At 33.9% G+C, this 14,647-nt stretch overlaps 1 protein-coding gene across 1 annotated transcript; it reads left to right on the top strand.

The window, feature by feature from the left end:
* The first annotated feature begins 3,345 nt into the window (after window positions 1–3,345).
* LOC106775873 lies at window positions 3,346–8,718 on the top strand. Its single transcript, XM_014663103.2, has 2 exons — window positions 3,346–4,541; window positions 6,046–8,718. Exons 1-2 carry the CDS (start codon window positions 3,623–3,625, stop codon window positions 8,406–8,408), a joined length of 3,282 nt encoding a protein of 1,093 aa, XP_014518589.1. The 5' UTR covers window positions 3,346–3,622; the 3' UTR covers window positions 8,409–8,718.
* The last annotated feature ends 5,929 nt before the right edge of the window (window positions 8,719–14,647 follow it).

Raw genomic sequence — 14,647 nt, 5'->3', positions numbered from 1 at the left:
TTTACATAGTCTAATCATGATCACTTTTATTATTTGTTTTGTAGTTATTATTATTATTATTATTATTATTATTATTATTATTATTATTATTATTATGAAAAAATAAATAAATATTTCTCACTTGAAATTATAAAATAAGAGATTAGATATATTAAGAAACAATGTTAAATTGTTATACTTATATCTAATAACAACTAATGTTTATTAAATTTTTAAAATATATATTTATTAATTTTTGTTTTATTAGTTAAATGAATTCGTATTTGATTACTTTAGCAATTAAGATTATAATAAATATTTATAAAAGTTTTTTACTGTATATATTTAATCCTCCCTAAGGTCTCTCTCACACACACAGACAAACACACACACACAGACACACACACACACACAGACACACACACACACACACATATATATATATTAGCAAATTCAAACATTAATTCAAAATAATCCATAGCATAACATAGACAAGACTCATCCGGATTAGGTATGACTGTCCAACTATTAGTAGCTTGTGCACTTGTAATGGTAATACTGTTGGCTGAAACCAAGCTATCATACAAGGTTAGTCCATTTCAGTTGCCTAGGGCCATGATCAAAGGCTATAGACAAAAACTTCACGCTACTCTCACCACATGATTCACCTCTCTCTACTTGAGAATAAATAAGTAGAGTGTCGAAATAGACCACCAGTCTGAAGCTCCATACATTAATACAACAACACATGCACAACCATGTGATCTCTCCACGAGTCATGGAATTATGTCCAACAACTATTCACTTCATTCACAAATGTTTCATCACAATACTCATATGCATAATATCCATTCACATGTAAATCATATACAAATTCATTCATTTTACACTGACTAACATCATATAAGATCACTAATATAATTAAAAGAACCATAATCAACCAAACAAGTTATCAAAAGTCACATGAAACCATTCCATATATATCAATACACAAAAACAGTTTAAGAAGAACCACTAAACAATACAAAACCCCTTTAAACCTATACTTACGCAAGAAAAACAACTTTGAAACTCTCACTAATAGCTCTGGAAGGGTCCAAAACCCCCAAAACAACCTAAAAAACTTCTAAAACTAATACTCAGAACCCCGAAAACTCCCAAAAACTAGTGCAATGTCACCTAGTAGCGCTCGACGCCCAGGGGCTAGCGCTCAACATTGACGCCTCTAAAAACGGGCGCTCGTCGTCCTGTTTGAGCACTCAAGCGCCATTAGAAGACCCCAACCTTTTTAGACCACTTTGAACACTTCTCCCACAACTTCTAAAGGTTCCTAGGACTTTTTAAACACTGTGAAACTTTAGAAAATACATCTCTAACTCAAAATGACCATTCAAAACCCAATATCACTTACCTAAGATACTCAATCTCAATTCTACACTTTCGAGCTTCCGAATCAGTATACTAACTACACAACCAAGTCCAGATATACCTGTTAGCACCCTCCAACACTTCAGATTGCTCACCTCTCTGCTTTTACAAAATCTCACCATGTAAAACCTCAATTTTAAGCAAAAACACCTAAGAACTCATCCTAAAGGCACTATTAACCATTCTACACTATACTTTTCTCATTTAACAACTTAAACAAGTCCTAAATAGTCTCTTAATACATTCCTTATTGTCAAACACATTCCCCACTACTTACCTTCAATTCTCACTAGTTAAAACCTTATTTTTACATTAAATATACCTCAAACTTCAACATTGATCCCCTTACTTGTTTCATACCAGATTTTCTTCAATCTAACACTTCTAATAAGTCCAAAATGACCTCATAACAACACTAAACCAGTTACTTCATCACTCCAACCTCTACCTTTAAAATTCATCCATCTAAATCCCTATTTTTGACCTTAAAACCTAAACAAAAGACATTTCTTTAATCCAACCACTTTGCATTCAATTTCCAAAAATTAGGACAACTTCATTACATATAATCAATACAGTTTCACACATCACAAACATACAATTCCAACATGTCAACAAAGCATGATCAAATCCTCAATTTCATAAAATCCTCATATAACCAAACATAAACATTTCTAAAAGTTTAACTACAATACATAGAGATACACATTCTTTTAACAAAATCACAAAGTAAAACAAAGGTTCTAACTTCTCTTACCATAGAAAATTCCAACCGCTATAGAAACCCCTAACCATTGCTTCCACTGTAAGGAACTTTTGGAACAATCTACAAATCACCGATTGTGTTTGAAGAGAACCCTTAGAACCTCAATTGAATCAAGAACCAAGTAAAATAGATTTTGCTTTACATGATCATGAACCAAAGATACTAAAGAAAAAGGGTAAAAGCTTACTTGTTCTAAATAGTGAATTGATCAGGTAGATTTGTAGACCTTGTTGCAAGGATCGTCTAGACACCTCTGATCGTCAAATAGACGACTTAGGAGCCAAAACTCTTAGAAAGAAGGTAGAGTGGTTTCTAGAAAGATAATATGTTTTAATATAATGAAACATGTTTATAACAAGACTATTTAAAACTAAACTATTTAATATTAAAATAACCGAGTCTCACTATTTTTAAACTATCATCATTTTTTTTATAGAATACTATTTTTTAGAATTTTACAATATTTATATAATATAATTAAATGTTTTAGTTTGGTAGGTTAGTTGTTATTTACAAATCTATTAATATTTATTAAATTATTATTATTATCTTAGTTAAGTATTATTTTAATAAAAATATATATATTCATAGTCATTTTTTATCCTGTAAATAGAATAATGACTTTCAAGAATACTTACTTCAGTCTCATGTAATAAATCATAATTATCTTAGAAGAACCTTATTAGATGAAATCATCATAATTCTCTTACAAGAACCTTAAAAGAAATCATCAAAGCAGAATAGTCACCTGTTCGCAAAATCTAAGCTAAGTCTAAGTTCAAGATTTGGGTAAGAGTAATTTCTAATTATATTAATTTAAGTAAAAGAATCATACAAAATTTTATTTTTGTTTTTTTAAGTTTAACTAGTCAACACAATTTATTTCTTTGTGTATGAAATAGTATGGAAAGAAATTGCTAATTATCATAGTTTACAGGGAGACGAAAGAAATGGAAGAAAATGATTAGATGAAAATTGAAAAGTAGAGGAAATGAAAAGAAAAGCAACAGAATATATTATTTGTTCAATTGATTTTAAAAGAGAATAATCTAAAATGGATTTTGCATTCTTAATATTAAGAATTTTTATTTTTTTTTACTTTTTATTTTTTTTTTTGCTTTATTCCCTTTCCAGCAATCAGTTTAAAGGAAGAAGCTTTTCTTCCCAGTTGAAATAACTAGAAACTCTAGAGCTATTCATTGAATCTTAGTGTACTTTTCAAACACAATATTAGGGTAATAAATTATGTTTAAACTGTTGATGATAAGAAAAATCAAAGATTGAATCCAAGAAATAGTCAGAAATGCAATGAAGAACAATTTGTGTTTGTTATAATTAGGGTTAGCACGCACTCAGTGGTCTGCGAGTGAAACCTCTAACCCTGGCCCGAGTTCGTTCCTAGGGTTTCATTTCTTCAATTTCTCATCTCTTTCAACAGCGACGCCACTAATGACCGATTTGCACTCTCAAGACAATGCGCCGGCTGTTGCGGATTCTCCTAGGGTTTCGCGAGACCAGAAACTCGGCTACTCTTCAACGGAAGAGTTTAGGGTTAGGGTTTCCTCTGACGGTGACGCATCGTCTACCATCGATAGATTGACGGGGGGAAATGACGGCGATAAATTTCCCGGTTTCGACAGCGGATCTCTGTTATCGGAATTCGACGAGTACGTGGCAGCTGAGAGGCATGTGTCGCGGGATCTAGGGCTTGGGTTCGAGGTTGGTGACATGGTGTGGGGGAAGGTGAAGTCTCACCCGTGGTGGCCCGGGCACGTTTACAACGAGGCGTTTGCGTCCCCGTCAGTGCGTCGCTTGAAGCGGGAGGGGCATGTATTGGTGGCGTTCTTCGGTGATAGCAGCTACGGCTGGTTCGAACCGGAGGAGCTTATTCCGTTCGACGCCAATTTCGCGGAGAAATCGCAGCAGACGAGTTCGAGGACGTTTCTGAGGGCCGTGGAGGAGGCGGTTGATGAGGCCTGCAGGAGGCGTGGGCTTGGGTTGTCTTGTAGGTGTAGGAATGCTGATAATTTTAGACCCATAAATGTTGAAGGGTATTTTTGTGTTGATGTGGAAGATTATGAGCCTGGAGGGTTGTATTCTGAGGGCCAGATTAGGAAGGCGAGGGATAGTTTTAAACCGAGTGAGACCCTCGCATTTGTGAAACAATTGGCGATATCTCCACATGATGGTGGCCGCGGAAGCATTGGATTCATTAACAATAAGGCTACCCTTTCGGCTTACCGGAAGGCGGTGTTTGAGCAGTTTGATGAGACTTATGCCCAAGCTTTTGGTGTACATCCCGTGCGAACCACTCATTCTCCGAATAATAAAACCGATCAGCCTGGGATTGTTAGGCACACTCCTAGAGGTATATATACACATATATAGTTATTCCTTTCACTTTTATTGGTTAATGGCGATATATATTTCAGTAACTTTGTCTATGCGTTGTTTGTGTCTGCTGACTATGAATTTGATGACCAAATCTTTCTATGTTTTTGGGTTTTGGAATAAAGTAGTTGTGTTGTTAGGAATGTACACGTCTTCGTACGTTATTATACCTACTCTTAGATGTTTAAGCACTTGACTCAGAAGGGAAGATATGAGTCTCTGATATTCTTTATTGCATAAAATGTGTTTTGGTTTTGGTTAAGTCTTTTACTGTTGTTGCTCTGGAGCTCGTTTGTTAACACTCTAATAGAGGTTTGAATCGTTTTGATGTTTGTGCTTGGTGGCTGAAACATTTGTTCTTTGTGTTTGAGTCTCTGACAAAAGTTTACATAGCTTACTGTCTAAAAACATGATCGATTAATGTTCTTGATGGATATATCATCGTTAGACACACAAGTAGTTTAGTTTATGATGAATATCGAGGTGAATGAGTGGGCATTCATGACGAAGACAAGGTTGATAAGAATGTAATTTGGAGAAGTTGGAGTAGCTCCTATTAAGAGCATTACGGCAGAAACCTGCTTAAGAGTAAGGTGGTTTTGGTGACCGAGTAGACTACTAGGGGCTGTAGTGGAATGGAAGAAAAGTATCCAATGGAAGATTATTAGATTAAAAACTGTATCAAGACCATAATGAATTTATGGAGAAACCTAGACCTTAATCTACAGTAGCATTTGTTATGTAAAATCTATTGTTTTATTCTTGGGAATTGTCTTTCCTGCAAATCATGATTTTTCAGAATGTTGTAAATGCCTTTGGTATGCTTATTATTAATTCAAATAAGTTTTTGATGAATCTTAAACCTCCCCACCTAAGTGGTAATCTTGGATTTGCACCCTCTCCAATTGCATGTTTTGTTGGGAAATATTAAAAAGAATTCCTAGATATGTTTCGTTACTATTTCAACTTAAACAAACATGAGATTCTAAAATTGTTAATCTAAGTTTATTGGGTAATATAGAAGAAAAACCCTCTAACGAACAGCATAAATGGTTTTATTGAAATTTTCATCATAGGGCCCAGTGGCATAACTTGATCCTTGTAATCGACCCACACTTAGTTGGGTTAGCCTTAGTTGTTATTATTGCAATTATTCTTAATTACTTTAATACAAACTTTTTGTGTTCACAGAGCCTTGTGAATGTGATTTCAGTTTTCTGTGTATCCTTGCAAAAAGTTTCATGAAAGGTGAAGCTTGCTATAATGTCTTGAGTATAACTGGATTGTCTGATTTTATTATTATCCTTTTAATTTGACCATTAGTTTAATTTCACAGTGCGATCTCTTTTATTTTATCCCCTCACTTGCATAAGGACGCTAGTTTATGTGGATTGAAGATGTTTGTTGTTGTGTCTCGAGCAACTCAAAGTCACTTGAAACATTAATGCTACTTTTTCTCTCTGTTTTCAATTCTTTTTCAGCTCCTTTGAGTGGTCCACTGGTGATTGCAGAGGCTTTGGGTGGTGGGAATAGCAAATCTGTTGAAGTTAAGGAGGCTTTGAAGAAAGATAGATACCTTCTTAAGCGAAGAGATGATCCAAATAATTTTGTCCAATCAGCCTACACGGAGGACAAATCTAATGCAGCAAATAGTTATCTATTCCAGAAGAGGGGTCCAGCTGTTCCTTTGACACTTCATAATTTAGAAAAAAAAGAAGACACTGGATTCGTCAGTCATGATGTTGCAGCTTCAACTTCAGAGGCCAAAGAAGATTTAATGGGTCAGGTTCAAGCAGATGAATGTGGTCATACATCCCTTTCCATTTCCTCAGACGCAAAAGCTATTCTGGACAAGGGAAAGGATTCATCTGACAAAGAAACGCAGAGCTTTGAACTGGGTAATGCTTCAAGTAAAAGCATGGTTAGGTCTGATTTGTCTGGGGAGTCAGTAGTACCAAGCACAGCTGATGACATGTGTCAACCATCAGGTATGGAGAACAAAGTTGTTGATGCTATACATGATGGGAATGCAAAATTGTCAAGACAATGTGAAGAGTTTAACCAAACAGAGCAGGGACCCGTGATGAGTGCTGGTGGATTAAATAACATGCATCAAGTTAAAAGCGAACATAATGTATATGGTTCACCAGTTGAAGCAAAGCATCACAAAATTAGTGTGGTGAAGAAGATTAAAGGTCTTAAGAGACCTGCAGATGAGTTGAATTCTGAAGCTTCTGCTGTTGGGCAGGAAAAGAACAAAAAGAAAAAGAAATCCGACTTAAATTTTCATCCTACCTTAGGCTTTCCAGAGAGAAATTCTACATTTGGGAAATCAGTTTCTGTAAAATCAACTGGAAAAGCTGTCTCAGTTGGTTTGGCTTCTAAAGAGGATTTTCCTGCAGAACAAGTGAAGGTGGATGTTAATGCCGATAATTTGATGCCCATAGGAAATTCTAGTTTGGCTTTGCCCCAACTTTTGGGTGATTTGCAGGCCCTAGCTTTGAACCCTTTTTATGGCATTGAAAGAAAGATCCCTGGAGCTGTTCAGCTGTTCTTTCTGCGATTCAGGTCTCTTGTTTACCGAAAAAGCTTGTTTGTATCCCCACCAACTGAGATTGAAACTCCTGAAATCCGCCTCACTAAATCTCCTACAACTCTCAGGACATCTGACAGTCCTGACGAGTATGTCAAAGCTTCACCGATTGTGAAACCTGTGAAACATGTCATTCGGGCTGCTGAGCCCACAAAAGCAGGGCGGAAAAGGGCACCCTCTGATCGGCAAGAGGAAATTGCTGCCAAGAGGTTGAAGAAAATCAAAGATATAAAGGCTCTAGCTTCAGAAAAAGCAGTGACCAGTCATAAAACTTCTGAAGCCCGGCGAGAAGATGGCATGGAAACCTTTTCCCAGGCTCCATCCAAGGTAGTGAAACTAGACACGATCAAGAAAGGGAACTCTCCAGCTAAGGCAGTTGAGCCCACAATGTTGATGATCAAATTTCCTCCTGAAACAACACTTCCGTCTATTCCAGAGCTGAAGGCAAGGTTTGCTCGCTTTGGCCCAATGGATCCTTCAGGTTTCCGTCAATTTTGGAACTCATCAACTTGTCGAGTTGTTTTCTTGCACAAGGCTGATGCACAAGCTGCGTATAAATACTCTTTTGGAAATCAATCCTTATTTGGCAGTGCGGGTGTGAGGTGTTTTCTTAGGGAATTTGGGGATCCTGCTCCGGAAGTGTCCGAAGCTGCAAAGGGTAAGGTAGATGATGGTGGAAGTGACATAGCTCGGGTGAAGGATCCCCCGGTGGTTCATCGCTTGGCAACAACATCAGCATCATCTATGCAACCACTTCCTCAGCCCATCCAGCTGAAGTCGTGCCTGAAGAAATCTACAGGTGATGAGTCGGGTCTGGTCACGGGTAATGGAAGTAGTAGTAAAGGAAACCCTCGTGTAAAATTCATGTTAGGTGGGGAAGAAAAAAGTAATGGAGACCAAATAATGGTGGGTAATAGAAACAAGTCCAACAATGCTAGCTTTGCTGATGCTGGCACACCATCTATTGCAACGGATTTTAATAGTAAGAATGTTCAAAAGATGACATTACAACCCCCGTTGCCTATTCTTCCTCTTCCTACACAGTTTTCGAAACCCCCTCAACATAATTTGCGTAATTCTGAATTGGCAATGGCACCCCGAAACAGTCCGAATTTTATTAACGCCACAGCATCAGCTACTGCAAGCACGGTTGATATATCACAGCAAATGATACACCTTTTGACTAGATGCAGCGATGTTGTCACTAACTTGACTGGCTTATTGGGCTATGTGCCTTACCATCCTCTCTGACCAAATTTACTCTTCAATCATTCACACATACACAAGAAAATTATGGAATGGGGTCATGTTTTGCCGAGTGAGCTGATTGGGCTTATTTGTAGATTTTGGGCTCCAAAAATTTGTAAATGCACATATTGTCTGTATTACAAGTTCTAAACTTTTCCGATATCATTCTGAGGGTTCTTGGGATTGGGATTGGGGTGCATGTTCGCACTTACTAGTGTATATTGTATGATGTGAATTCTTTTTTTTTTTTTAAATTAGAATATTATATTGTTGTGCATGGGTTAGATAATCTGACTTTCTTTTCTGTTTTTCATTCGTGGCATATATTTTTACATATGTTAAGCTTTGAAGGTTTTCTATTGTCACCTAAATTTGTTGTAGTTGAAAAAATTAATGATTCCTTCAAATAATCTATTTTTTTTAGATAGACTTTAATGTAATATTTTCCTCCCGTCAGAAGATATATGGTTTAATTGATTTTCTCCATTTTACAGAGTGATAAATACTAATTTCATAAATTTAGATGCAGTTTAAACTTATAATTAAAATGTTTTGTCCTGAAATTTTTTAAGATGTACTACTAATGCTGGCATAATCATTGTTTTAAAAAGTGTAAAAAAATGTATTTCAAATGAGTAAATTATAGTAAATTGATAGCTTATGCGCCAATTGGCAAACCATTGTTTCTAATTCTTGTTCGAAATTTTGAACATCACTTCATTGGCGAATAATAATAAAACTAAAAGTGTAAATTGCAATGTGACATCACTGCCAAACAGCATAAGAAAAAACATTTAATTAAAGACTATCAAATTATTGACAAAATAATGACACACTACCAAAACATTTATTTTGAGATTATCAAATTATTGACAAGATAAAAATTTAAAAACTTCCAAAAAAAAAAAGACGAAATAAAAAAAAATTGAAATTGCAAATGGACATCCTTTAAGTAAAGGATAATTCAATTAAGGGTCAAATATGTTTTTAGTCCTTATACTTTGGGGCGATTTTGGTTTTAGTCACTCTTTCAAACTAAGGTACAATTTAGTCCTTCAACTTTAGAAAACTCTGGTTTTAGTCCTTTTTACCAAATTTTTTTAACTTTATTTACTGTTTCAAACGCGTTTCTCAGTTAACATTGAAGCAAAAATGTGTCAAACAGTGTAAACAATCCAAATGCTATAATGAAACGTACTTGAAACAACAAATAAAGTTAAAAAAATTGGGTAAAAAGGACTAAAACCAGAGTTTTCTAAAGTTGAAGGACTAAATTGTACCTTAGTTTGAAAGATGGACTAAAACCAAAATCGCCCCAAAGTATAAGGACTAAATTCAATTAAACATAAAATAAAGTGCCAATAAAAAAAATGGAGACAAGGAACTTTCAATGAAACAAACCACAAAAATGGCCTCAAATTCAACATCACAAAATTAAAAAAAGAAAAAGAAAAATTGGAGCAAAGAAAGAATAAGGGTGTCAAAGAGAAACGGTTGAAGCATGGCGGGATTAGATATCCCAACGACAAATCTTCTGATACTTACAGAAAAGAATTAGAGCAGGTGGATCATATGTTTGTACGTGGATAAGTTGCTCATCACAAGATCAAACTCAACTCATATAGAAGAATTTAAGAGAGTCATGGAGACTGAATTTGAAGTGATAGACCTAGGTAGATTAAGCTATTTTATAGGAATGAAATTTGCTTATACTATTGCAGGGTTAACCAGAAGAAGTATGCCAGAGAGTTATTAAAGCCCCAAATTTGAGGGCACTAATCGCAGAAGAAAATCAGTTCATCCACACATAAATCCCCACAGTTGACGAACAGCCTAGACCCTAAATCGCAAAATCAAGAGGAGGAGAAGATTAAAGCCTCCGTCCTTAAGCCACGAAGCCAGCCACCAACGCCTTCAACACCCCTGTGGAATCCTTCATCTTTGCGGATCAGATCCAGCGCGGAGACAACCCTCAAATTGGGACCGGTCGTCAGCCTTTGTGACGCCGCTGTCATTAGAACACCGTAAGTTCGCACAAAGCTGCAGAAAAGAGAAACCCCAAAATCCCCAACGAAACCCTATATGCAACCCCAAATCGGAAACCTGATTTCTAAGAAACTAAAAGATTCAAGAAAACTCTCGTGAAGGTCGGTGCTAACATTCCATTTTATTTCACATTGACACGTGGTAAAAACTAAAATTACAACTCATCAACACTTAATGCCGTCTGCTACCACTTAACGGATATGATACAATGTGTTCAAATTTTCAAAAATTGTGATTAAATTGAGACAGTTGCAAACTAGAGGACCAAAATGAGATTAGTTGACAAATCAGAGGACCATTTGAGGTATTAAGCCATATGTATATATAAGAAACCAAAAGATTCATTGTAAATTGTACAAGAAGATCATTATAACGTGTGTACAGAGACACGAAAATCATTCAAGAACACAATCAATCAAATTGTAAACATCCACTTATCAATTTCATATATAAAAAAGATAGCTTCAGTAATTATAAAAGATACTCAAGTAAATTTCTACAGTCACCATACAATAGAAAAAGTAAGTTTCTCATATTTTAACCAATTATAGAGCATCAATCAATAATAGGTCTTCACACTTCTACTGTATCTTTTAAAAGAAAAGATTTCTCTTCTTCAAAGAAAGTTTCTGATTTACAATACTCTGTGTTCTCTTTCACTCCATTCTTAACATAATCTCTTTTCCTTTCCTTTTATAAACCTCCTTTTTATTTTTTTTTTTAAATAAATCATATCATAATTAAAAGAAACCACCTAGGTAGTGCTCCCTGTAATATCTCAAATGGTTTTAACAAAATAATCTCTTACCTTTTTTTTTCTTCTAATTTTCAACTTATATTATTTAAAGTACTTTTCTTTATTTTCCACACCCTTATTTATAACTTTCACACCTCAATTACAAAATGGAAAGGACATTCTTGCCTTTAAGAAAATATAAATAAAATCAAACAAATGTTTCACATGAATCTCTCTCTAAGATCTGAACTCTCTTACATTCAATCCTAAATAAATATTTTTATCAACAAGCCAACACATCATACTAAAATATAACACATCACAAATTTAACAATAAGACGATAACAAGTGTTACATTTATATCAACAAAATAAATAAATAATATAGAACTTTATGTTCTTCTAAAGACTTGCACACCAACTGAACTACACAATACCTTGTAAACTCACGTAGATTTTAGTAAAACATATTTAAGACTTATTTATAAACTCTACATTTTCTCGGGTCTTACATTAAGCATTAAGGATATTTCTACTCATGAATAAATATCAAAACTATGTTTTTTTAATTATATTTTCGTTCAAACAAATGACATTTTTTCAAAATTGTTTTCTTAAAAACTTAAAAAGTCACTTAAGCTATACAATTTTTTGCTTATTAGGCTATTTTTTTTCTTCTTTTTTATTGGTCTTTAGAGGATTGCATGAGAATTTTATTATAAATGTAAAATAAATATTAACACCTAGTAATATTTAATTTAATTTAGATTAAAATTTTATTTAATAACTTTATTATTAATATATAATTAATATTATTCTTATTTATTCTGGATGTTAACTTTTTTGTTATTATAAATAACATAAAAAAATATTTTGCCTTATGAAAGATAACGTTGAAACAATAAAATTGTGTATGAGCGAACTTTTAAAAATAAATAATTTTGAAATAATGACTTTAAAAATTTAATGTGTGGTGAAATATTTAGAAAAGTATTTAGAGAATAATAATAATTAATTATGTAATGGGAAATTCTATCACTGAAGTAAGAGTTATTAATTATAATATATGATAAGACTTTACACGCATTCAATTTAATACATGAGTATTTCAAATTTTAAATATGTATTATTAATGTGTTTTAATGAATGTTATATTGAGATTTAATGGTATATACAAGTGTCTTTCTTGAAATGTGGGAGGAAGATGAGAGGGAGTGATGCATGAGAAGAATGGGCTTAAAACACATTACAATTAACTATAGTTAACTGAACCAAAAATTTCTTAAGTTCAATTTTTAAAAACTGAACCATAAAACAGTATATTTAAGTTATAGTAAAATGGATCAATTTTTTTTAGTATAACATAGTACATTTAACTATAGTACAGTGCAGTTCAGTTATTTTTGCCCAGTCCCAATGTTCAGGGTGGATGAGGACTAAGCCAATGTTCAACCATGTCCAGCATACCCTCCCATCTTTATCCGGCCATTGTGAGTTCAACGGGGAAATTATCCGTCGACCGGAAGATCGAAGGAGGAGGAAGAGAAAAAAACTTTGGGGGCTACTGGATTCCATGGCACCGGAGAGAGAGTGAGAGAGGTAATTTCTTTGAAATTGGGATTTTATTTAAAATTTAAAATAAAATAAATTCCACCACACTGTGTCACGTAATTAAAAATTCTCAGTCAGCAAGCCACGATATAGAATTTTTAACGCCATTCAGCCCACTTAATGACAAGGACATTATTGACTCAATTTTACCAAAATAGGGATCTAATTGAGAACTTTTAAAATACGAGGACCCAATTGATACGAATTTGCAGAAATAGGGACCTCCGAAATGATTAAACCTTCTCAGAACAACAAAGTCTTTTTTTATTTCCTACCGTTAGGTAGCATTTTACATTTGAGTTCTTTTCTCTAAAGATACCAAGCTTTTTATAAGGACTTCATTGTTGGACGAAGTATTATTTAAGCTCATGATATCGTTTAGTGAAGTAAACGTTTGTTATGTTTTTATCTCTTCATAGACAGAGAACGTTTAACCTGTTTAAACTTTCTCTTGTATTTTAATCTTTTAGTCTTTTAATGTGTTTTCTCAGAGACATCGTCTCGATTGTTTTGTTTTTCTAGAGCTAAGTTGAATACTTTTTTCAGGTATGATAAGCATCAAACGTTTAACTCTAACTCTCTTAGACGTTTTGGGCACACTTGCGTTTAGCCTTGTGTCTGGGTGTTTTGACCTAGATGTTTTTCTATTTCATAAGAACCTAAGTATTTTCTTAAGCTTTTCTATGTTGGGGATTCAAGTTCTAAGTTTTGTGTAGGTTTTCTGTGTTAGGGGTTTACATTCTAAGTCTTTTGTTTTCACCCTAAATTGTTTTCATATTATTATCTCGTTTTAATGTTATTTGATTAAAGCTCAAAACATGAAAGCGTTTAGGCACATAGACAATTTTGTGTTAACAATGGTCAATGGGTCTATGTTGGTCCGAGATGCAATAAGTATGTAATAGTTTTTCTTCACACCTAATTCGTCACATTTATTGTAATTTTTTTTCGTGTGAAAGTATGTAATAATTTGTTGTGTGAGTGTTGGGTGTGTTGTAATTAGAAGAAAGTGTTAATAATAATGAAAAATGAAGAATTTGAATTGGTTCTATTAGGCATTTGTGTTGATTGAGACCATGAGTATTGGATTGATGGAAAACTGAAGATGAAATTAAAAAAATAATGGAAGAAAACAAATGAGGGAGGAGGAAAAAGATGTGGTGTCTATCGAGAGATTTTATCAATAGAATTTTTTGTCAATAATTATCGATAGATTTTATTGACAGAAAATTCTATCAGTAGTTACAAACATATTTTCATCACTGTTACTCACGGTTTAACGACGACAAAAATTCGTTGGTAAAATTTTCATCAGTAAATTTTATCGACAAAATTCTTATTATGTCGATAATTATCAACAAAAAAAATCTGTTAGTAAAATTTGCCATTAATGTCCAACAATAATTACTACCGATAAAATTTATTGATAAACACTATTCATCTTCTTCCATCTCCCTACTTTCTCTTTTTCCTTTATTTTTTTCATATTCTTGAATTTTGCCACCAACAGAGCATTGTCAGTTGCCAAATAATCACCACTCCAACTAATTTCTTTCAGAGGACGAAACATACATATAAGGATGGAAAAAATATATGTGCATACAGATATTTGCGAAATAAAATTTACGATAAAAATTTTGTACTCACAAGTATTTATTATCCCGAATAATAAGTATATAATTCGTTGGTTAATGTCAGGTCCTCAGGTTTGGATTTCGTTTTTTCCTATTTTTCTTTTTAAAAAAATAAGAAGAAACGACACAGAACGAATAGGTGATGAAAATTTTATACAATGGTGAGAAAGTGCGTTTTATTACGGTGCAGCGATGCAACTTTTGTTGCATGTTAGT

Source organism: Vigna radiata, chromosome 10, assembly GCF_000741045.1.
Source record: "Vigna radiata var. radiata cultivar VC1973A chromosome 10, Vradiata_ver6, whole genome shotgun sequence".
Taxonomy (NCBI): Eukaryota; Viridiplantae; Streptophyta; class Magnoliopsida; order Fabales; family Fabaceae; genus Vigna; species Vigna radiata.
The sequence above is the reverse complement of the archived record's forward strand: the minus strand, read 5'-3'. Positions and strand labels throughout refer to the sequence as shown.

Bases quoted from the DNA above. Each gene is read 5' to 3' on its own strand.
- LOC106775873 (XM_014663103.2), top strand. From the start codon at position 3,623: ATGACCGATTTGCACTCTCAAGACAATGCGCCGGCTGTTGCGGATTCT. The intron at 4,542-6,045 runs GTATATATACAC...ATTCTTTTTCAG, and splicing joins TGTTAGGCACACTCCTAGAG to CTCCTTTGAGTGGTCCACTG.